At 33.8% G+C, this 24,590-nt stretch overlaps 2 protein-coding genes across 4 annotated transcripts; both read right to left on the bottom strand.

Annotated features, from left to right (window-relative positions):
* Nucleotides 1–1,262: 1,262 nt before the first annotated feature.
* LOC145326835 (uncharacterized) lies at nt 1,263–6,856 on the bottom strand. The gene is made up of 11 exons (XM_080170271.1): nt 6,649–6,856; nt 6,183–6,329; nt 5,574–5,648; nt 4,947–5,080; nt 4,411–4,507; nt 3,933–3,995; nt 3,367–3,425; nt 2,980–3,057; nt 2,056–2,146; nt 1,556–1,618; nt 1,263–1,399 (listed from the first exon to the last, which is right to left on the bottom strand). Exons 1-11 carry the CDS (start codon nt 6,706–6,708, stop codon nt 1,313–1,315), a joined length of 954 nt encoding a protein of 317 aa, XP_080026397.1. The 5' UTR covers nt 6,709–6,856; the 3' UTR covers nt 1,263–1,312.
* Nucleotides 6,857–7,556: 700 nt separating this feature from the next.
* On the bottom strand, nt 7,557–24,396 carry LOC145326831 (WD repeat-containing protein 76-like). 3 transcript variants are annotated; one of them, XR_013881985.1, is made up of 15 exons: nt 24,303–24,396; nt 23,739–23,876; nt 23,371–23,424; nt 22,981–23,108; nt 22,483–22,573; nt 21,298–21,473; nt 14,472–14,549; nt 13,466–13,577; nt 12,083–12,162; nt 11,407–11,513; nt 10,818–10,900; nt 10,064–10,201; nt 9,407–9,462; nt 8,076–8,489; nt 7,557–7,972 (listed from the first exon to the last, which is right to left on the bottom strand). XR_013881985.1 is itself a non-coding variant. In XM_080170262.1 (14 exons), exons 1-14 carry the CDS (start codon nt 24,348–24,350, stop codon nt 8,279–8,281), a joined length of 1,500 nt encoding a protein of 499 aa, XP_080026388.1. In that variant the 5' UTR covers nt 24,351–24,396; the 3' UTR covers nt 7,557–8,278. The 3 variants fall into 3 exon arrangements, 1 of the variants encoding a protein (XP_080026388.1); XR_013881986.1 differs by having other exon boundaries at nt 7,557–7,945; nt 8,107–8,489; XM_080170262.1 differs by having other exon boundaries at nt 7,557–8,489.
* Nucleotides 24,397–24,590: the final 194 nt, after the last annotated feature.

Raw genomic sequence — 24,590 nt, 5'->3', positions numbered from 1 at the left:
GCCTTCATATTGTTGTTTCACATCTATGTTTTATCTGTGCATTACTAATAAATATGCTTCATCTATTGCAATCGTTGTAAAATAATAAAAATCCCTTTATGAATTTAAGTTAATAAAATCATATCTTTTTCTTGAGTTTCTATCAAAACAAAAAAATAATATCTCGGACTTCAAATGTACATGATTTATAATCTTTAATTCGTAATTCGTATCTATTATAAACATTTAAAATACATAAATTCATAGTTTGTTTCATGTTTACCTCGAAATAAATTATATAAAAATAAAATAACAACAAATAGCAATACAACAGTACGCTCGTTACGTTTTCAACAGGACCTGTACACATATGGGTAAGAGGAAAGGGATAATTTTTTCATTTTGTTCATATGAAGAGTCAGCTGTATATAGTCGCATTTCTTAAGATAAAGCTTTTCTCGCGTAAATTATATCGTGTAAAAATTTATTTTCTAGTATAGTGTAAAGCATATTACAAATCCTTTAATAAGTTAACTATGAATTGTTGAATTCCTTAATATAAAGTTAGCTTTCTAGAAATTATATACTTGAAAAAGGGGGGGGGGGGCGAAAGTGACACTTTTTGAAACCAAAACTAAAAGTCAAAGGAACTCAACTAAAAAAAAGAGTTACAGGTCTGACATTTTGCATGGCAATTGCTTTAAAGGGGTACAATGTGGAACTGTGAAGAAACGGCGGCGCAACCGCCGAAAACCGCCGAGAAAAGGCAAAACAAAATTCGGCAGGAAACGGCGGTTGTGCCGCCGTTTCTTCACAGTTCCATATTGTACCCCTATAAAGCAACTGCCATGCAAAATCTCAGACTTGTAACTCTTTTTTTAGTTGAGTTCCTTTGTTGACTTTTAGTTTTGGTTTCAAAAAGTGTCACTTTCGCCCCCCCCCCCCCCCTTTAAAGTTTTTTGTCAGCTGGAGGAGTTCCTTTGTCAGATTTACGAAAAAGGGGTTTACACTATAGTTCTTCTCTCCTATTTCTATTACATAAAATAACCTCTCCCCCCCCCCAAAATTTAAAAAAAAAACTATATTTTGCTAATGGTTGCTTAAAATTGTCGATGGGAAAGGTTGAAAGAGGACAAATAAATTCAACATATTTACCCTAAACTAATGGCTACGCCCCTAGAGCCCTATAGGGGCACTTGGAGGAAAAAAGTCTCATGGTTGTACCCTAATTATAGCTATTAGAGAATGATGTAGAAAGAATTATTTTATGTTAAAAATAGGTCAGCATTTTAGAGCATTACACACTGACAGACAGAATAACACAGATACTTCTTTAAATAAAGATAAAAAGATTTTCCTTTTTTGTTGGACAAACATCAATACTTGTCATGTAGGCTGTAGCTTCGGATACAAAATATTCCTACAAAAAATAATATCGTTAATTTAGGCATGTTTGAAATGTTCTGTTGATTCGTGTATTTTGAAGAAGTAATAATTCTATAAGATAAGGCATATTGTTAATCCGCTCTATTTCCCTACAAAAATAAAATTGCAATTGAAAAAAAAATAATAGTACCTGCACTGGAAAAATACTTTTTCTTGTATCCATAACACTGATCCAGCCTCCGTTTTTATTGCCCTACAATATCAAGACATATTACCAGGCAGTTTTTGAGTTACACCAAAAATATCTTATTTTAGTAATGCAACTAAGAACTTATCTTCCCCTAAATAATTGGGATTAAGATGAGGCTCTAAGTGACTAGTCAGATGTATCGAATTTTTAGATGAAATGCTTTTGTAATCTTTATTTATTAATCTTATAATCCTATTATTATAAAAGATATTTTTGTCTGTTGCTTCAAGTCTTCATTTTAGGGAAGCTTCACAAAGGACCCTGGATGGATTTAGGCTATTTCAATTTTAGCTTTAAGTCTTTTTATAAGACTTTTTCCCCCTTCAAATATAGAGTCTCCCGATGCTAGCAGCCAGTGATCTTTATAAAGTAATATCATTTCTAAAGATTTTATTCTCTCTCTTATAAAAAGAATAATTATAACATTAATAAGAATTAACCTTTGAAATGAGAAAAGTATCTCTATCAACTTGGGCATGAGTAAAGCAACCTCCATCTGACTCAATAAAGTTCCGGTCACCGTACATTAATCTAAACAAGAATAGTTTTCATGAAAACTGATGCCTTTTTGAAAGAAAAAAAGATGTTTGTCCTTTCTTGACTTATCAAAGAGACTCAGACATCCATGTTATATCGCTATTTAAGATATCTTAGTGCAGTTTAGTGTAACTATAAGCGTTACGAACACAATAAGCGTAACAAACGGACAGACACACATCTTGGACACCACCCTAAAATAAGTCCACATTTCCATGGAAATGACGAAAAAGCATTGATTTATTTTAAATTGGTGGAAGAACGTAACACTAGATTTTTCTTCTTTTCAAAAAGCATTAAAAATGGCATCTAATAGTCTTTTCAAACTTCCTTATACGTTATACATGAAATGGATAAGTTACATTAAAAAAGGTGTAAATATAACTCGTAAGATGCTTTCTAAAGCACAAAGAAACACCAAATTAAGGCGGCGGGGGGGGGGGGGGGGGGTTCTGTGCTCTAAGAGAAACCACCCATAAAAAATAAATGTTTGTCAAAGAAAGACTTCTGCATCGGAAGTATAGAGGGACGACAAGATAATGACCGATAAATTGTTGTACATATCCAATGATGATATACTAAATTAACCCTTCTGTAGATTACAATGAGTGGTTGTAACGTTTAGACACTCAAATAAACAAACCAACCAATCAAAATTAGTAAAAGACCCCAAGGTTGTTAAGCCAAAGAATAAGAAAACGTTATTGTACGACTTTGGGGACAGAGTAATAAACAGATCGATTTCCCCTCCCTCCCTGCTTATACATGCACCACTCAATTAAATAATAGTAAAAATATCCTGAATTGTTATCATAAAAATGGTACACCTTGCTTCAAGACTTCTGATATCAAATATTCTGACAGTTCCGTCGTAGCTGGATGTTATCATCTGTTCGGGCTTATAACTAAAATGTTTCAATGAAATTATAATACAAGTGGATATTATTACAGAGGAAAATTGTCATCATTTTAGGTTGCTAACATGGACATCATTTTACATTTATTGGACAATAACCCTGAGAAAAAATTACTTCTACCCCCACCAAAAATAATTCTTTTCTTCTTAATTAGAGGCCTCTAGGGGACCAGCCGATAGTATTTTTAATAAGAATAAATTCACAATCATAAGTGGAACAGACAAGCCCTAATTATAAAGCATGGAACTACTAATAATAGTTACATATAAATGTGCAAACCTTAATAAAACTACTTACATGTCCCATGTTTGATGAAATATCTTCTCGTGATGTGGCCTGAAGTAGGTATACTGAGCCTACGAGTAGACATATATAACAAGGATGACAACATCTATAAGTAGCGAAGCTCAAATTTTTTTTAACCTTTAAAGAATAATTTACGTCTCTTAAAGCATGACCGACAGACATATGGCCAAAATAATGTATTGACTAGATGTACATTAGTCGCACGAATCTTATAGGGAAATTTCAGGTGTCTATCTTTAAATTCAGCCGAGAAAATCCCATTTCCCAATGGCGTTACGGACTGACAGACAATGTGAATTCTAGAGTAGCTTCGCTAAAAATAACTAGGGTATGTCCGTACGTACGGCTGTCCGACAGAGACTGTTGTTTATTAAAGGAATTTAATATGTACAAGAATGATTAAAATGTGCAGTGGATGGGACTAAAAAATAATATCATATTCAGTGATTTATTAAAACTAACTAATCAAAATTATCTAATAATTTTTCTCTTCCTATAGCTGCGCCAGTGCGCAGGTTATGGACATAATTGTCTTGGTTTCATACATTTAAAAATACCTCGCTTTCAGTAAATCTCCCAAGGAATATTTTCCCCTCAAAATTTGCAGCGCATCCAAGAATCTAAATAAAAATTAGTTGGTTTTAATTTGAGCATTTTTTTACTTTTACAAAACATTTGATAACAGAACTATACCTTTCACCTTTTAGATGGTAAAATAATCGTACGCACATACATATATTTATGGATTTATAATTACTTGGATCTAACACCAGATTATCATGTGCTCTGGTCAAAATAACGACCCCCCATCCCCTCCTATTGGATTAACAAACTGAACAATAAGTGATGTCCATGTAAGCAACCTAAATTGACGAAAATTTTTCCACTGCCATAATATCCATGTATATTCTATATCAATTACAATGCCATACAAAGGCATTTATAAAAGACAGAAAAGGACAGTTGAACTGCCACTTTTTGTTATTTCATCTACAGATTATAAATGTTATGTTGGTATATCCAAAAAAGCTTTACCATATGTTTAGTTGGATGGATGGCTGAGCCTGTTATCCTGCCCATAATTGTCTCAGTTTCTGCATCTTTACCCATCAAACTTTGGTAGCCAGAAAACCTTAAATACAAGGACAATAATATTATGGACGCATATAAACAAGAAAGAAATTGATAAAAATATAAGAGTTTATACTCCTAATATCTGTAATACAAAGTATTTATCTAATAATGTCTTTACCCATTTGGGTGCTCGGATGGATTTTATGCTTCCCCATATATTTTGTTTAGAAAAAACTTTTTGGAGGAGTTATTTTTTGCCGAAAAATGTGGAGGGTGTGTTAAAACCGCCACCAAATACCCTAAGAAGCTCCTTGGACCATTATAAAACTTTATTGATAAATGTGCAACTGTCGGTCCAATCTTACATCAGATCAGATACGAATTAATCTCATTTTTTGTTTAATCACTATGAACTACATACACAACACTCGATCTAATACTTAAAAGGATAGTATTTCACGAGAAGGATTAAAACAAATGATATATTCTATTCATACTTTTCAATAAAAAGATCTTGATTATAATAAATCCATTTCTTCTTGGGCACAGTGATGTTGTCAGCAAACTCGGTAAAAGTTGTTTTCAATTCTTCAAGATCTTTTTCCATGGTGCTATACTTGAAATGGGTCTCCTGAAAACTTAAATCGTTATGACATTAAAGATACATTTTTCCCAGATTCTTTTTGAACAAAATAGTAAATTTAAGTATTTGTGGAAGACAGGGTTGTAGAATAATTGAAGGCTGAAGCACCTTCACCCCTCCCCTATAGAAATTTGTCCAAAATCAAAGGCAATGAAAAGCATTAATTTTTGATCCAATGTCCCATCTCTATAGAATATCACTGAGGAAATATTTACTTATAACCAAGAAGAGATGAAATATTAAACAGTGATTTAATCCAGTACCCAAAGTTTTAACCACGTTTTATCATTCGTTGGCTCAAAAACTATGGATAATTTTATTGAATTTTGAATTATTGGTTCCAAAAAAGTATTTTCAAACCACTTATGAACCAATAATTTTAATCTAAAGAGATAGGTAATCTTGTTAATAATTATTAGGAATTACATTAATTTTTGGTTCATTGTCTTATGCCTTAAAAACCCTGACTTAAAACAAGTACCTCTGGTTCCAAAGTGCGAAGCTTGTAGTCCTGAATTGATTCTGCTTGTGGAATAAATCTCGGGGATGGACGAACCTTAAAATAAAAATGAAACTTATGTCCTTTTGATGCTTGGATGATAAAATATTGTGGATAATGAAGTTCAATTTACAATGCTTTTGAACAAAAAAACGAACCATATAATGCTTTTTTACTTCAAATAAGTTGCCAGCTAATGAGTTTAAACTTGGGATATTATATAATACTAGTGGTTGCGCTCCTAGCATCTAGGAGATCTATATTTGAAGGAGAATGGAAAAAAGTTAAATAGCCTAAAAAGAAATTTAGATATAAATTAGTCTAAAACCATCAGGAATATTATCTATAAGAAGCTTCCATAAAGTGGAGAACTCAATCGGTTCAGTAGTTATTGAAATGTAAAGCTACAGTCCAAAAAACCTTACTACTTTATATTATAGGATTAATATATTTATTACTAGCGGCTCCGCTAGTAGAGTCGTCTAGGGGCAATTATCGGGAAGCTGTTAGATCTTATGCAACAGACATAGTACATATTGTTACTTTAATAATAAATATTAAAAATGTCAACGTCCGTGACAAAATATATACCTTTCCTTCCAAAATTCTTTTAGATTTTCTCGGGGTCAAAACCTCTTTTGGCTTTGGCTTGCCACTAGAAATCTTTTTCTTTTTCTTGAATGCTTTGTTCACTTTGCCTTTAGCCTCTAAAACCACTCTGAACAATTCCTCCCTTTCCTAGAATACTCTTGTAAAAATACGAGGGAAGCTTTATTTTGGTACTTTGACATGTTTCTTTGGGGATATTGGACTGTTAATTACACTAGGATCCAAAGTTTTAAAATAACATTTATTCTTTAGCGTAGGTAACAACTTTGAAGACTTTAATTGAATTTTGATTGGTTAGATTTTTAAGTTGAGTGTCTAAACGTTACCCACCTATAACTGTAATCTACAGAAGAGATCATTTTGTAAATAAGTATTAGGGATGTACATTAATTTATCGGCTTTCAACTTATCCCTTTAGATCTCTGATAATTGCAGCAAATTAACTTACCATAATGTTGCTGCGACGACGTTTTTCATACTCAGATAATGCAGAAATTCTATCAGCCATTGTGTCAAAATATATTTTATTCTAAATTAGTTCTCTCCATATAAGGTCTTTTTCAAACTTCAAATTTATTATTAAAAGGTTTCAACTGTTTTTCTCATCCCCCTTTAATGCTACTAAATTTTTTATTAAGGGAGTAGGTCAAATTAACTTAACAGGTAGAATGAGTGCAACTCCCCTCCCCCCCCCCCAAAAAAAAAATCTGGATCTACTGCAGTTCACGGTAAAATAATGCTGGTAACGAATATTGACAAAAATCTATGAATTTTAACGGCTGCTAGCTGCCAAACGGCTTAACGTACAGATCATACCCGCACACCATTTTAAGCGGTAAAAGAAGGCCTACAAATAATCTGGAATAGCCAAGATCCAATGATGCACAGGGAAAGTTTTACTGAAGAAGAAACGCGTAAAATAGGCCTTTTTCGCGCATTTCTCTGCACTGCGAGATAATTATGCATTATTAGTTTATGACTATTCCAGATTATTTGTAGGCCTTCTTATGCCGCTTAAAACAGTGTGCGGGCATGATCTGTACGTTCAGGCGTTTGGCAGTTAGCAGCCTTTAACAGTCATAGATTTTTGGCAATATTCGTTACCAGCAATATTTTACCGTGAACTGCAGTAGATCCAAAAATCTAATAAAATATCTTACATCCACCTTAATATGCTTCCCTGGAAAGAAGACGCAAATCTTTCCAGTAACTAGTTTAATAAAACGGGATAAAAAATTTAAGAACTTTATATACCATTCAAGTACTTAAATGAGACTAAAATAGTAAATTATGAATATTTGAACTATCAAACTTAATCGATATTTGTGTTTTAGCTACTTATACAACATTTATTAATACAAAAAAAATGATTTATTCAAACTGTTTTCATAACAAGAAAAAAATTAATCACAGTAAGGAGATCATCAATGAAAAAGTTATACATATTACAAATAAGAACATACTTTTTCAACTCTTTTGTAGTTAAAGGTTTAATATAAATATCTTTGGTTCGAAAAAATGTTTGTTGTGTAACAAAAATGTTTGAAGTACTTATATTAAATAAATATTGCGATTGATTTAAAATTTGAAGCATAACTATGATTACACTATTTCAAGAGCAATTAATTTTTGAGGTAGTTTTTAAAATGCGTGAAATGCTTATTAAATGAAAATTGTTTCTTAGGCGAGGTAGTTATAAACAGTTTCTTATGAATGGAGCAAAAAGAATCTTAAAACAGTTATTTCTGGAATTGTATTATATAAACAGCTTTCTGCGAATATGAAATGCACAATTTTAAGATTAACACCAGTTTTTTATCCCCGAGATGCCGAATGAACGGGCTAAAAAAACTGATTTTAATCTTATGATTGTACATTTTTATTTTCGTAGAAAACTGCATATAACCAGTTCTAATCCACAGGATATAAAACGGTTTCGAATGAATGCGAGAAAATCCCTTTGGCTCCTTTTAAAAAATACGTTGTTTAACAAATGCCATGTACATGTATATAAGGTGTCCTTTTTGGCAAGGAATCAATAGAATAAGATAATCTTTGAAGGTTTCTAATTGTCAGTATTAATCCTCAATCCGTACAACCTCTGTTGGCTGGTTTTCAGTCTTCTTCTGTTGAACAAACGCATGAACTTTGCCTTTATTTGTACCGCCAACAAAAACATCCAATGTGGGATGAATGGCTATGTCTGTGAACAAATGACTCTCATCGGCAGCTGCGAAATTGTGGATTTTCTTCGCACCTTCAGATGTCGCTTGCCAAACGCCAACTTCTCTGAAAATAGAATAGTTATTTATCGCATCATATTTTAAACATTTTCCCGCAGATATGAAAATGTACAATATTAAAACTAGTTACGGAGAAAATGTTTCTTGGTTTGTTGCTTATCTTTAAAAACTATCAGTGGTTATAACGATTAATAATCAGAAGTACTCAGTTTAAAAAAAATACTATTTGCAGCTCCTTCCAATTTGAAGCATTCATGAAATAGAAAACTCAAATTGTACAGAATTTACAACGATCTTAGTGGAATGACAAGATTTTTAATAGTTATTTGTCGCCTCGTATTATAGATAGATTTCTGCGGATTTAAAATGAAAATCTAAGTTTTGTTAGTCCCGAGGAACCGAAGGCCCGGGCTAAAAAACTGGTATTAATTTAATGATTTTTATTTCAATTCGTGTAAAGGGGGGGGGGGGGGGCGAAAGTGACACTTTTTGAAACCAAAACTAAGAGTCAACAAAGGAACTCAACTAAAAATAGGGTTACAGGTCTGAGATTTTGCATGGCAGTTGCTTTATAGGGGTACAATATGGAACTGTGAAGAAACGGCGGCGCAACCGCCGAAAACCGCCGTTTCCCGCCGTAATTTTTGTTGCCTTTTCTCGGCGGTTTTCGGCGGTTGCGCCGCCGTTTCTTCACAGTTCCATATTTTTCCCCTATAAAGCAACTGCCATGCAAAATGTCAGACCTTTTTTTAGTTGAGTTCCTTTGACTTTTAGTTTTGGTTTCAAAAAGTGTCACTTTCGCCCCCCCCCTTTGTCTTCAAATGTTTTAAATGATTTTGCAGTTTTGCTCCAAACCCCTTCCAATCCAGCGGATATTAATTGGTTTAGAAACCGTACTGAAAAATCAGTTATTCCAGTTCAACCGATTGAAGCATTTAAGATTTAAATATTTAAGTTACCAACCTTCGTTCATAGTCACCAATAAAGTAAAGGTCTTTGAACTCAGGATGCCATGTACCCTGAAATTAATTTTCATATCTAATATAAAATACTTTTTCGTCGAAATATTTTTAAATGTTTTGTTAACTTCAAGGTGACATTACTGCCAAAAAGTAATCTTAAAATGCTAAAAGCTTTCATTCCCTAAATTGAATATTTACAAATAACGAACCGCCGCCTTTAAAAGAATTGCAACATATGTCACAGGAGTATGTTTAACTGTAAGATTCAGAACATGAACATGGATGACAAGATCCAAAAAACATGGATTGGGAAAACGGACAAGTTAGTTATGAAGCATATATATTCAGTTGCCCCAATATGCGACAATCTCCAAGTCTTTATACAAAATAAGTATCTCTGCCTTTTGAAGCTTAACCGACACACCGAAGGACTAAGTAAATTATATAATAGATGCTCATTTGATCGAGGATACTCATTCCTTCATATGGTAGTGATTAGAAATTGTATATTTCCTCATAGCATTACGTTACGAATGGACTGTTTAATAGACATAGAATGAATTATAGAGTAGCCATTGTTCGTCCCATTTAATCAATATTTGTTAATGTCTTTGAGATCTTCAATTATTTTTTATTTACTTCCTTATAAATAAGTTACCTTATGGCATATGTATTTCCCTCCTGTTTTAGACACTTTTCGCTTGTTAATCATGTTTGCTTCTGTTTCATATTTGATGGTGTCTTTAATCACACTTGTGTCGTAAAATCTTAGTTTGTCTTCATACGCAATGGCAATCTAGAAAATAGAAACTCTAAAGCCCAACAAATCAGACAATAATACCAGCACAATATAAATATACTAAAATTAAAATAGATAGTTCTTTATTTTTTTCGTGAATATACTAGGTTAATGTTTCTAGGTTTAGGGTATGTCGACTAAAAGATTAAGTTTCACCATGGTCAAAGAACTACATTCCAATGAAAATTTGCTACGATATGCCAAGTTTCAAAATGACTGACAAAGTCAAAAAAGACAAACTGTTTAGATACCGTTGTTTTGAAGTTGCCATAAAAATATTTAAAAGCTATTAGAAGGCTGCTCTTTAGAGCTATCGCAGTCGGATGTAAGATCCAACACATGAAATAAAGAAGCTTACTGCAATATCTCTAACCCGCGACCATGGCTCAACATGTAGCACATCCGATCGTCACGGCCTGCGTCATAACTAAAGACGTTAAAAATGGTTCCTACAGCTGCTATGTCAGGTGAGCGATATTAATACTTATGGTAGGATGAATGTCTTGGTCCATACAGGCGCAACTCATTACCTTGCATGCACAGTTAGGACTTAAAAAATTGAAGGAGAATCCCGACCTTACGAGGTAAGGTAAAGTACTAAAATATCTCTAACCTTTCTTCCAGTAGAGTTAAAGCTGGCACTAATAACTTGGCCGGCACCGCTGCCATCAAGCTTTGCCACGGGTTCAAGCAAGTCTAATACAAATATTATCAAATGTTAACTATTACAGTATAATTAACATTTTATATCTTAAAACAGGTGGGGTGTGGAGTTACTTTATCGTTAGTTTATAATGGCTACTGGGCAGGAAAAAGGTATTGTCAACAAGCGAAATAATCTAAAATAATATTTGGGGGCAGATAAAAAGGTCATCAATACACATAACCGCTTTTTTTTCAATTTATTTAAAAAATAAGGGTTCAGTTCTCAACAAGTATCCAAAGGGGGAGGTAGATTGTGCTAAAATTCTGTAAAGGTGTGAATTTTAAGGCTTAAAAACAGTAATAGAACGATAATATTCACTAAATATAAATATGTATATAAAAAAATGTTCTATGGTTCTGTTCAATAAGGAATACAAATATATAGTGAATATTATCGTTCTAATACTGTTTTTAAGCCTTAAAACTCACACTTTCACGGTTTTTTATCACAACCTACCTCCCCCTTTGTAAAATTTACAGAGATAAAAAAATCAAACCTGATTTGCATTGACGTAGATCCATTAAAACGGGAGTTTTATATTGAGCACAAGCAAGAACAATATTTTTGTCCATGGGATGTAAACTGATTTCACTAGGTCCTCCCCTTGATAAAAATAAAATTATCTCATAGAATTTTGATTCTTTAAGTGATGATGCACAAAAAAACATCGATAAAAGCGATAAAATCATATAGCATGATAAACATAGTTAACAAATATAAAATGACGACGCTTTTAAAATAGAATAATATACATAGAAATGCTTCGCTTTTTTATAGTGCCTAATAGTGTTTTTTTAGGAATAATAATTCCAAAACTCAATTAGGATAAAGCAGAGCTTGAAATCAATAGGATGATTCTAAAATGTTTAAATTATGAAACAGAGCTATGAGGTACGAACGTAAGGAACATCCTAGCATTTTGTTTCTGTAGCGAAGGATCTCGCTAACCGCTGAACCGATATGATCCTTATTTACAGTGAAGCTTCTTATAGGCCCTTGAATGGTTTTAGGCGATTTTAATTTTATACCTCAAAAGTTTGGGTATTTTTCTGTCCTTCCTTATTTCTTTGAATATAGAGCCCCAGCCCCTATATGCTAGGGGCGAATCCGCTAGTTTACAGAAAAGCATAATTTCAAATGGTAAATCATGTTTTAATCAACTTTTCACCTACTTTTTATATAGTTTAAAATCGTGAACAGTTTCATCGTGGCCCACCCGTATATCAACCAATCCAATGCTTCCATCCATTGGCTAAATAAGTACATTTTTATAAAAAATCCCTAGATCATTTAAACTAAAATAACAAGATGTGTGTCTGTCCATTTTTATGTTACGTGTCGTCCAATAAGGTTTCGTAAACGGTTTTGCCGATAGTTCATAAATAAACCTAACATTTATAATTCTAAGAAATATTTTCATTCATTTTGTATGAAAAGCAAAGTCTTGTGATTTATGCAGAAAATCATATTAATCTGAAATTAAATTATGACTCGCATTATACCATATTTTAGTTTGTAATTTGTGTCTTTTGAACTTTAACAAAGCATTTGACTATGGACAATTAACTAGCAAAGCTACTTCAAATTTAAAGCATGCTTTTACATCAGTCCATCATTCCGTGTTTACTCATTTTTAAAAGCGAAGCTTTTCTATAATTAGGGTCGGTCCGTCCGTACGTCCGTCCGTCCGTCCGTCACGGATAGCTTTTTTCGTTAATTTAGACATGTTAGAATTGTCCTATCGATTTCAAATTTTGCATGGTGCTTCCTTTAGTAGTTAGGTACGATTTAGAAAGCGTAGAAACTCTATAATCATTACCAAAATGTCCGTACGTCCATTTCAAACATGTTGATTTTTTTACTTTTTTAAATAGCTTTTTTCGTTAATTTATGCATGTTAGAATTGTCCTATCGATTTCAAATTTTGCATGGTGATTCCTGTAGTAGTTAGGTACGAGTTAGAAAGCGTAGCAACTCTATAATCATTACCAGAATGTCCGTACGTCCATTTTAAACATGTTGATTTTTTTTACATTTTTAACAACAAATTTGTATATGACCTAATTATCCGATTGGTCTGATTTTTGGTATACTGATTCCTGGAACAACAAAGTACAATATTATAAGCGAAGCAACTCTATAATCAAGTCCTAAAAATGTAAGTATGTCCATAATCATAATCCTGTATCAAGCAGTTTTTCAACAAATTTACTTACAATTTTGCTTTGACTCTTATACATTCGCATTCTGATTATTCAGTTCTGACATTATACAAGTGTTAATGTCCGTTTGTCCTACCGTTTCAGAGCTTCGCTTTTATGGATGTTGTCATCCTTGTTTCTGTAAACTCAACCTTTATTTTGTACCTACATAAATTAAAATAAGGGCAAATTTCTTTATGCCCTGTGCCCAATATAGCCCATCTTTACGGCAACCGCTAGATGCGTTAATTAAAACGCCAGGACTACACAAAACTAAACAAAGAAAGACGACTTTCAATGATACCGGTCAACTCATGGACAAAATAGTCCTTGTTACGTATGGACTTTACTTACTTTGGCGATGAGAAAAGCATTTGAATCAATTTGTTGGTGCATAGTCGTTACTTGAGTGGCACTGTAGGATATATCATCACAATTGTATATGCTATCATGTACATATAACAATCTGAACAAAATAATATATTAATAATAAATCTATAAATAAAATTTTTTAAAAACCTGCTCTATTCAATTTTAAGGCTTAATTCTTAGAAGCCTATGATGAACAATGGATTTTGCTAAAGTATAATGAAAACTTATGAAATTTGACTTCAAAAATCGAATTTTAATTTTTTTTTTTTTTGAAATTACCGAAATTTCCCCCGGCGCCTACTTTTGTCATTTTTGAAAAAAATGTTAATTCTATTTTAAAGCTCTTAAAGAATTTGGATAGAACGGGCAATTCTTAGTTAATCTTGTTTTGACAAGAAAGTTCTAGGTCTTACCAATTTTTGTGTAGGTCGATCTTTACACACCTAATGAAAAATTTTCAAAAATTTTTTTGTACGACTTTGGAGACCCAAAAAGTACCCTTAAAATTCATCTAACAAAATTTTATACTTTTTTGTAGCCAATGCAATAACGAACAAATTTACTTTGATGTTTTTTTCTGTCATTCGACGGGATCATGGTTCATTTTCAAAGACCCAATTGAGAGTCGGTACAGGGTCCTCGGGATAGGGACATACAGTTATCTAACCCCTTCCCCCTCTTTTGTTTTAGCCGTCAATATTACAATATAATACTATTTTTTCTCCAGATTTTAAGGGATAAGACAATAGACGATAAATTTATACACGACCCTAATAATGATAAACAAAATAGCCTTCTCTATATCAAAATTATTAGCATAAAATGGTTAAGAGCTTTTATGTGCCCACCAGTCAAAGTTTTTAAGACCACATTGAATTTTTTTATCTTTTTTTTTTTTGGGGGGGGGGGGGGATAGTGGCAATGAGGGTTTTCAAAGTTTTTGAGGGCAATTTTAAGTATTTCTAAAAACTTCCCAATGCCAACTCACCTGCTTTGCATTTTGTTGATGTCCAGAATCCTACACGTTCCATCCCGACTGGTGGTTATTAGATTCTGATTTTTGTACCTGACAATCAATAGAATAGGGATTAAGGAACCATAATAAATATTTAAATATATTTGGAATAAGATTAAAACTAGTTTTGTTAGACCCGAGATTACGAAGGCACATGCTAAAAAACTGCTTTTAATCTTATGATTGATTGTATATTTAATATTCATAGAAAATAAGATAAAATACGAGGCCATACATAATTTTTCATTGCGGATGAGAACCGGCTCTAATCCACCGGATATTAATCGGTTTCGAAGCTATACCTACTGGAAATGATTTTCCAAATATACGTATTAAATAGATAGGTAGTTCTTAAAAAAGTAGGTTTTAAGTTGAAAATTAAATGTAGTTTTTATAACTCTATAACTAAAACCACAGGTATGCGAAAGGGGGGTGTTGGGTTTGCTGCCGGCATCGAAATTTTTTTATAAATAATTTAGATTAATCCACCAAAACTTTGAAAAACTTCAGTCCCCCCCCCCCCAAAAAAAAGCTTGGACGTCCTTGCATGCCACTACATGCGCCTAAAAAAAACAGTCTCCCTCACCCCCCCCCTCCCCGATTCCCTTAAGTGCGACGTTGTTTCGGTATGTTTTTCTTGTATTCCCTGGCAAGTTCGAACCCATTAATCCCTGATTCCTTACACCAAATTTCCTAGAGAATGAGTGTGTTACGCGGCATTCCTAACTATCTCCGCGCGGCGCGTGGCTTGTAAACAGACAAAAGAAACGCGCACTTTTTCTTTGATTAGTCCCACGTGAAGAGCTACGTGATTGAAAATAATGTATTGCTTGAATATACATGTGCTCTGATGTGTGGAATATCTCAAATAAGCCTTCTGCTTAGTTTGACATCATAATGTGATTCACCGTTTTCATGGTAATAAATACACATTTGTAAACTTCACATGTTGGTCATTCGGAGGGCTTGAGATTAAGATATCGAGAACGGCTAGGATTGCGTTCCGATACAATGAAAACGAGACAGAACAGATGCAGCTAAGAACATTCTGTGAAGTTTTGTGAATGTGTTGGTTGTGATACCTTACCACACATTATTATTATAGTCATAATCAGTACAGTTAACTTTAGTGACATTTATGGGTCCTAAAAAGAATAAAGGTGAACAATTGAGTAAGCGGCTGCGTCCAGCCGTTGATGCCCTAACCAGTGAGCTAAATAGAGTGATGAAGTTGGTCAGTGATACTTCAGAACTTAATGTTAGACATCTCACTAAGGAATCAATCCTTGTCCATGACAAGTTCGAGACATTTGACAGCATCATGGTCGGTTTTAGCAAGCTTGGTTTGAGAATCCAAGAGCTTGATGAGTTTAGTGACATTTATTCTGATATAGTTACTGTACAAAAAGACTATAGTTCTTTGAAAGATGCTCTTGATGCTATAGAAGAGCTTAGTGACATTCAAAGTGTTGTTGATGTTGTTGGTGATAATTTGCCTAACCATCAGGCTGAACTTTATGATCGATGTTTGAAGATTGTGAAAGTTATTAAAGGGCCATACTTTCCCTTGCCTGATGCAATTATAAACACTTTGTCTGCTTTGATGAAACGTCTGGCTGAGGTTAAGCTTGAACCTGTGAAGCCACCCACGACGACGGCGGGTGCCTCGACAGCATCGCCATTTGTGTCACCGTTTGGCACACCACAGTTCGTCGCCGGTTCTATGTTCACGCCAGGATATATGAATCGTGTCGACGAACGTCTTCTTCCATCTTTCGACGGCCTGGAAGCTTCCTATGTAAGTTTTAAAGACACTTTTAAAAAGCTTACTGTAGGACAAGACCCGTCGTATTTACAGTTATTGTTGAGCAGTGAAAAGGTCTGTAAAAATAAAGAGCTTAGACTCCAGTTAATTCAGATTCAATCGCATGAATCTCAGTGGGCCTACCTTGACGCACGTTTTAAGTCCAAAACACGTCAGATGCTCTGCCTTTTCAACCAATGGGAGAAGAAGTCTAAACCGTCGGACTCCAACCAGATTGTGACTGTGTTAGCAGAGTTTGGCGGAGCAGTTAGCCAGCTGGAGCAGCTGACTAAAGATGATGAAGATGATGAAGTTACCACTAGCCAGTGGTTGACTGTGATACTTCTTGAGATGTTATCCAAGAAGTTGCCACGTGATTTTCAAGATAAGCTCAATTTATCATTGGGCTCGATGGATGTCCCAAACGTCCCAAAGCTGTTAAAGATTATTGAAGAACAGCGTGGCGCCATTTTAATGAGGTGTTCGACTGATATGGACACCCCCTCTAAGAAGAAAGGTAACCCTGCGACAGCCGCTACCGCCGTAGGTAAACCTGGTAAATCTAAGATGAAGCAGTCATGTTTTGTTAATGGCTGTAGTGAGATGCACTTACTTTACAAGTGCCCAAAATTTCATGACCTGTCAGTGTCAGACAGGAAGAGTATTGTGGAGAGTGCTGGATGCTGTTGGATTTGTTTGCAAAAAGGGCATAAATCTGTGGATTGCCCGAAGGCAGATGTAATAGGCGGCTGCAAAGTGGACAATTGTGGTCAGGCCCATAACAACCTTTTGCATGAGAGTGTTGATATGGCTGCCGCCGTCTATGAAGTACATACTTCCCCTGAGGCGAACCTAATGTTAATGTTACAACAATTAGACGTCGTTGACATTAATCGCCAGAAGGTCCCAGTGAACGCCATGTGGGACACTGGTTTAACTACTTCAATGGTAACCCAGTCACTTGTTAATAAACTTCAGTTACCTTTTACTGGACGTTCAGCAAGAATTTCTCTAGCTGACGGTGAAGTTAAATGTTTCCCGACGGTCAAGCTATGTTTAGTTGATCGACACAATAATTATCACATGTTAGAACCTGTGGTAGTGCCTCTCATTGGTCGAAAAGAGGCGATCTGCTCCATAAATCCTGTGGAGGCAGCTGTTTTGTTTGATATGAAACCTGAAGATTTTACTTTGGTTGATGGGCAGGTTGATTTGCTCGTAGGGCACCTGCACCCATCGATGTTTCCCTACTCTGTACGTTCAGTAGGAGAAACCATGCTTTACTCCAGCCTGTTTGGATCTGGATATTTTGCTGTTAGTGCTAATGGTTTAGCAAAGAGTAGGTATGTTGTCTGCTCAGATGTTCAGCCGCAGCCGACTGTTGGTGCTGCTTGTGATGCTATTATTGAACCTGTTGGTTCTGCTTGTAACGCGGCTGATGAACCTTTTGGTTCTGCTAGTGCTGCAGCCGTTGACAACCTGGCTACGGCGGGTGTTGCCGTGGTTATTACTGATAATGATGTTAGTTGTGCTGCAGTTATTCCTGATGATATTGGTAACGATACTGTAGTCGTTGATAACTTTGTTACGGCGGGTGTTGAGCCGCTGAATGATTCGGTTCCAGCCGGACAAGAGCCGACGGGAGTTTCGGTTCCGGCTGGACAAGAGCCGATCAGAGTTTTGGTTCCAGCTGGACAAGAGCCGACGGGAGTTTCGGTTCCAGCTGGGCAAGAGCCGATAAGAAATTCGGTCTCGGCCGGACAAGAGCCGACGGGAGTTTCGGTTCCGGCCGGACAAAAGCCAGTAGATGATTCTAAGTCTTATGACAGCCACACTTTTATTACGTGCCCTGGTGGTGTTATGAATCAAGAATCGACTTGGTTGCTGCCAAGCTGGCCGCCCGACGCAGGGTAAGAGGCCTGCCAATGGCGGGTGGAAATATGGCGGGTGTTGCCGCCAGAAAGTCATTGAAATTTTTCAAACCACACATATCTAATCTACAACATGAATTATTATGTGAAAATGATCTTTAAAAAAAAAATGTCACAAGTTATATATTAGGCTTGTGAAGGGAACCAAATGGGTTCTGTAAAGAATAAGTATTCATTATTCAACTAATTTTATTGTTCATACCTAAGCACAAAAATTCTACAAAACTGTTTAGACTTTTAAAGCAGATTTTAAAAAGATTTTGTTTCTTTAAGTATGATTTTGAAAAGCAAAAGTTCGTGAAATGATTTTTGCAGATTTTAAATTGAGAAAATTAGATTTTTTACAAATTATTTTTCTAGTTTTTTTTATGGTTCACGTTTACTTAAAAAATGTTATTTCTCAGATTCTCATATGAAATAATGCATTAAAGTAAAGAACACAACATGTAATATTATTATGATAATGTTTAAAATATTCCTCATTATTATTTTAAAAGATTATCGCAAAAAATCAAGATGTTTGTTTAAATTTGTAAGCAAATCAAAGATTTTCTTTCATTCCGGAGGCAGAGATTCTTAACAATTCATGTACAAAGTTTTTTTTGTTAACTCCGGAAGCTGGGATTCCTATTAATCCACGCGTAAAGATTTTTCTTCATTCCGAGAGCAGAGATTCGTAGTAATATACGTACCTAGCGATTTCGGACAATTTTAAACCTTGAGAAAATACTTTAGCAATTATTTTCCTAGGTATATATAATTTTCGTTCATGTTTAAGCATTTATAATAATGAACACGATGTATGATATTATTAAAATATTGAATATTATTTTATATAAATATCACAGAATTAATTTAAGATAAACTATGCATATTTTAAATTAACTCTACCTTCATTTTATCGCATATATTAAAATTGAAGCAGTATTTTTTAAAAGAAATGGGTAACATTTCTTAAGATTTTTAAGTAACGCAAAATTTGATACAATTTCGTTTAAACTTTCAAATCGATGCAAGATTTTTTTCATTTGAAATACAAACTTAAGTTTTTTATACGTTTACGCAAGTTCTTTCAATGATTTAAGTCTTTCCGGGACCAGGGATTTTTTTCGCGGAAAATTTCCTAGGTACCTGCGCAGATATAAACATTTTATCCTTGTTGGATTGAAATTTGACATGATAAGAAATTAACAAAATGAGATTTTTACATCATTTAAATATTTCTTTATGATTTATTACAATCACATAAATAATTTAATACTATATGTATATTAAAATTATTACTATTTACCTTTTAACCGATGTACCTAAAGAAAAAATGCAGATTTTTTCGCCTTGAATTAAGTAGATTCTTTGAGTTCGAAGATTTAAGCTTAATAAGACCGCTCTATAGTGTATCTTAGCTCTGTTACCTCGGCCAGACATACTACAGAACGGCAAAACTAAAGCATAAGATAATTTTATTTTGATTGCTTTGATTGATGATTCTAAAGTTTCTTGAATTATTCATGATTCTTTTAATTTTTGATTTGATTTAAACATCACTAATTATGTTTATTTTCAGTTGATGGAGCCCTGCGCCAGAAATCCTGTCGGAAATTATGCAGTATCAAAAAATTGTGATGGAAAGACATAACGTCCGTCAGGATAGCTGGAACATGGCATTATTAATATTTTAAAGATTGGTTAGTTTGTATCTTGAGGGGTTCATTCTAACTGAGGCCCCAAATTGCCTTAATTTTGACTGTATGAATATGTACAAGTTGCTTTCTTCTTAAAACAGAGAGAAATTGCAAACTCAGCATTTAGAGAAGTTCTTTTCTTATAATTGAGCTTTTGTTTTACTTTGGTAAATTAATTTGCATATTTCAATTGCAATTTTATTTTACGCAATTTTGATTCACGAAGATTTAAAATTATGAAATTTTAATTTTCCGATGTTTGATGATTTTTTACAGTCATATTTTATTTAGATTTAAGTATCTATTTTATTAAACATGTTAGATTTAAGGATTTACCTATCTTATCTAAGAATGTCTAGATGTAAGCCCGAGTATTTTTCCGCTGGAGAAAATGCTTAATTTTGAGAAGTTTTTTATGAAAATTTTACTTTTCTTTTTTAGCAAAAAGATTTAGTAGAAAAAATGTCATTATTTAATCTTTCTTTCTTTTGATTAAAAGTCTGAGTTGATTACTTAATTATTGATGCGATTTTTAATATAAAAAATCATTTGCCTATTATTATGTAGGTACCTAATCAAAGTTTAGATACTATTGATTATTAATTCATGTATTCGCAATTACATGGTCTGTAATTCTAACTTTAATTGAGATTATGAGGCCATGATATAATGAGATGTGTGAGTGGTAAATGTGCATTTCATGAATATTGAATGCTTTCCCCATTCCTTATTCCTATCCTTATGTGGTAGTGGACTCGGTTTGAGTTATTGTGGTATTCGCGAGTTACCATAATTAATTTTAGGCCTTATGGCCATAACATTTTAAACTCTTGTGGTTTATGTGTTGTGAGATTGTGATTTAGTGGACACTGTCTGCACGCATATTGCAAAGATGAGGTATTGTGTTCGATTCCCAGTGAATAGACGGGTGTGTTTCGGTATGTTTTTCTTGTATTCCCTGGCAAGTTCGAACCCATTAATCCCTGATTCCTTACACCAAATTTCCTAGAGAATGAGTGTGTTACGCGGCATTCCTAACTATCTCCGCGCGGCGCGTGGCTTGTAAACAGACAAAAGAAACGCGCACTTTTTCTTTGATTAGTCCCACGTGAAGAGCTACGTGATTGAAAATAATGTATTGCTTGAATATACATGCGCTCTGATGTGTGGAATATCTCAAATAAGCCTTCTGCTTAGTTTGACATCATAATGTGATTCACCGTTTTCATGGTAATAAATACACATTTGTAAACTTCACATGTTGGTCATTCGGAGGGCTTGAGATTAAGATATCGAGAACGGCTAGGATTGCGTTCCGATACAGACGTACTAACATATCAAGGACATACCAAGTAGTATAGAAACTTCGCTACTAAAAATACCTGTCCCAAGACTGAAAGCAGACGGCCTTGATGTGGGTTTTAAATGTAAAAATGTCTTTAGCGCTAACTTCTCGGGATAAAAATGGATTGGGTTTATAATGAGGTATCCAGGGGGCTTCCAGGTCAATATTCCAGAGACCCAACGAGCCATCTTTACCTCCAGCACTTACAAGCAACTAAAAAGAAGGATGTGACATATGAGAATATGGGGATAAGACAGCGAAAGATAAAGAAATCTCAGGGCTTTTACTAGTATACACATGTATCTCTTTAAAAAAACCACTCACTCTAACTTTTAATTTGCCATCCCTTGCGGGTGGCTTTAACCCTACAGGACCACCTCTGGACTAAAGACTATCCCTGGCTCTACTAACCTTTACATGAATGATTAAAAGGCAATTGTCCCCTTCCTTCCTGATATGTTAGTTTTTGAAAAAATATCATAAAATAGTACCTATGAAGTATCATTCATTTGAAACAAAATAGTATGAAATAGCATGCATTACACAATAGAGTGCATTTAAAAAAAAAAGGATTTAATGCAACCATCTCGTAATCAATAATTAAATGACACTTAGAATTCAAATTTCGATCTGAAGTTTTGCATAAATAATCCTTGGTAGGTCTATTTTCCATAAATCGAACAAAAAGTTGAAAAAGTAACGGCTACCGGCTCAGTCGTTTTGCCATTTTTTGGCAATCTTAAGAGCATATTAGTCACGAAACCCATCTCCACATAATACTTTATACCTTATCAAACGGTTCTAGTCGGTAGCTGTTGGTACTAGAAATTTAAAAAATGGTTATTGCTATCATTTAACATGAATTAAACCAAAAATATTTTTTTCAAAGTTGATTCCTACGTAATTAGTGATGAATTTGCCCTGAAAATAGGCAATAAACGGCTAAACGGCTGAGCCGCCAGCTGTTACTTTTTGTTCGATTTAGGAAAAATAGACCTACCAAAGATTACTCATGAAAAATTTCAGATCGAAATTCGAATTCTAAGTGCTATTTAATCATTGATTACGAGATGGTTGCATTAACCCCCCCCCCCCCCTTAAAAAAGAAAGACATAAAAAAATTATCTGTCATAAAAAAATAGTGGAAATACAATGAAATAATTGAAAATAAAATACATACTATTTATCATGCAAATGTTTGTGACCAGACTGTATTTGCTACCTTATGTTCAGCAGGATGGATGGCAAGAGAGCAAACTTTATCAGATACGATTTTACCACTTGGTTCTGCTGAAGTCTTCAAAGTCTTCATTCTAAATTAAAATAAAGATTTTTATGTAAAGTCACTGAATGGGGTTTTAGGTTTGTCCATCCCAATCTCGCTAACCACTGAACCGATTTTGGTCCTTACTTTAGGAGGCTTCAGATAAAAGGGTATAAGATCGCTTTTATCTATTTGTATGCCTGGCTCGTCCCTCTTCACATAGAGCTCTTAATGCTAGGGGAGATTTATCTTGGGAGGATTGTAGTGGTATCCTCCCACAAAATAGTTATTAATCTTCCCAGTACCTATAATAAGCTATATATTTCTTCCCAGGACCTATAATAAGCTATATATTGTAAATGAAAACCATGTCTATTCATCGTTTAGCGAGATTCATCGGTACAGACACACACACACACAGATCCTGTTACTTTTATAAAAGGATATCTATAATACCTGTCGATATAATTTTTGCTAGAGCAAATACTTTCAGCCGCAGGTTTTATTTGGTTTACATGGAAAGTTCTGAAAAAGCTCTCTGCTTTTTGATAATTCTCCTCTATATGTCCATAGTCCAGAATAGCCTAGGTAAAATAAAACTTAAAATGATATTTAAACTTTAATATTGTATCAAATATTATGAACAAGAGAAACAGGGTTGAGACTGAACTGAAAAACTGCGTAGATACTGTAGAATCTCATTTCTTTAGAGCTGGGAAGAATTCCTTTCAGCTAAATGTTAACAGACCATTAGAAAGATATAACGGCTGTACTTAAATGTATCTTAATGAAGGGTATTTGCTAATTTCATTCAAATTGCATTTATGAATTAACATTTTTACTTACATTAAGCTTCAATGTTTCCAGTGGTGGACGCAAATCATCAAAAACATGAACCGGCTGAAAATAAATAAATAATAAAGAATTTTATGTCACGTTAAAGGGTCACATTATCGTAAAAAATTTATATACAACCCATGTTTATTTTTAAAGGTACTTCAAGATAACTTTAAATAACTTTAATATACTTTATAACACCATAACTCAAAAATAAAAACGTGTGTTAACATTTCATTGCAAGTCAAATGGAAAACAATAGTCTAAAAACTTAAAATGTATGAAATTTAAATTCATAAAAATTAAATCTGTACTTATGAGATTTTTTAATGAAATAAGTAAATCTTAGAAACAAGTAAAGAAGAAGAAACCGTTACCTTATTTTGAAGTCGTCTTGATTTAGGCCTAGTTCCATAATCAACAATTCTCTTCACAAATGGTCTTTTAGGTTTAGCAAACGCCTTGTTCACTTGTTTCTTGAGTTCCAACAATTCTGCGAATAAGCTTTCTTTCTCCTATAATTAGTAAGTTGTTGTCAAGATCTTTCTATATAAAAGGGTTTTATGTTTTATATAACAATCTTTAATCTGTTTTCCAGTATGGCTTTGTCAAGTATGTCAACAACCAATAATTGCTGCATTAGAACCTGTTCTCAGCCATAATTAAAAATCATGTATAGCATAGATTACAGACAAGTTTCCACAAATAGGTATTAAAATAAAAATCTTTATACCCAGCTGTATATAAGATGCGATAAAGAACTATTATCATTTTCTATATTAGGAAGTATTTATCTAAGTATTATTTAAGTTTTGAATTTGTTGACCGTCAATAGATGTCAAATATTCTTTCAAAATATGTTTTTCAGCATTTTAGGTTACTTTTTTCAATCCTAATACTTTAACAAAGTTTTCAACTACTAAGAATGTAATGAAAATTACCGCAATATTCCTCAGCCGACGTTTTTCATATTCTGTAAGTTCAGACATTTTTTCTGAAAAAATACATAAATAGGTAATTTTTATGTGAACACAGATATATGAAATATTAAATAATGCACTGATTTCAAGCGTAAAAATTTCAATTTGGCATATTTTGCTTATCACAAACCTTTCTTTATTATTAAACTGACTGGGAAAAAACACATAAATGACTTTGTATGTAAATTCGAATATCTGATACGTAATGCAATGATAGCACAAGAAATTTTAATTTGGCATATTTTGCAC

This window comes from Acartia tonsa, chromosome 8, assembly GCF_053477335.1.
Source record: "Acartia tonsa isolate MP-2025a chromosome 8, ASM5347733v1, whole genome shotgun sequence".
In the NCBI taxonomy this organism is placed as follows: Eukaryota; Metazoa; Arthropoda; class Copepoda; order Calanoida; family Acartiidae; genus Acartia; species Acartia tonsa.
Note: the sequence above shows the minus strand (reverse complement) of the source record. Positions and strands in the feature narration are given on the sequence as shown.

What these genes read in the sequence shown, in the direction of transcription:
- LOC145326835 (XM_080170271.1), bottom strand. Translation starts at nt 6,708, where the DNA reads ATGGCTGATAGAATTTCTGCATTATCTGAGTATGAAAAACGTCGTCGC. An exon ending in GTCGTCGCAGCAACATTATG is followed by an intron (nt 6,330 to 6,648) that starts GTAAGTTAATTT and finishes AGAGTATTCTAG; the next exon opens with GAAAGGGAGGAATTGTTCAG. An exon ending in AAAGAATTTTGGAAGGAAAG is followed by an intron (nt 5,649 to 6,182) that starts GTATATATTTTG and finishes TTTTATTTTAAG; the next exon opens with GTTCGTCCATCCCCGAGATT.
- LOC145326831 (XM_080170262.1), bottom strand. Translation starts at nt 24,350, where the DNA reads ATGTCTGAACTTACAGAATATGAAAAACGTCGGCTGAGGAATATTGCG. An exon ending in ATGCTTTTCTCATCGCCAAA is followed by an intron (nt 12,163 to 13,465) that starts GTAAGTAAAGTC and finishes GTACTTATTTAG; the next exon opens with CCAATGGATGGAAGCATTGG. An exon ending in GGAAATACATATGCCATAAG is followed by an intron (nt 9,463 to 10,063) that starts GTAACTTATTTA and finishes AATTAATTTCAG; the next exon opens with GGTACATGGCATCCTGAGTT.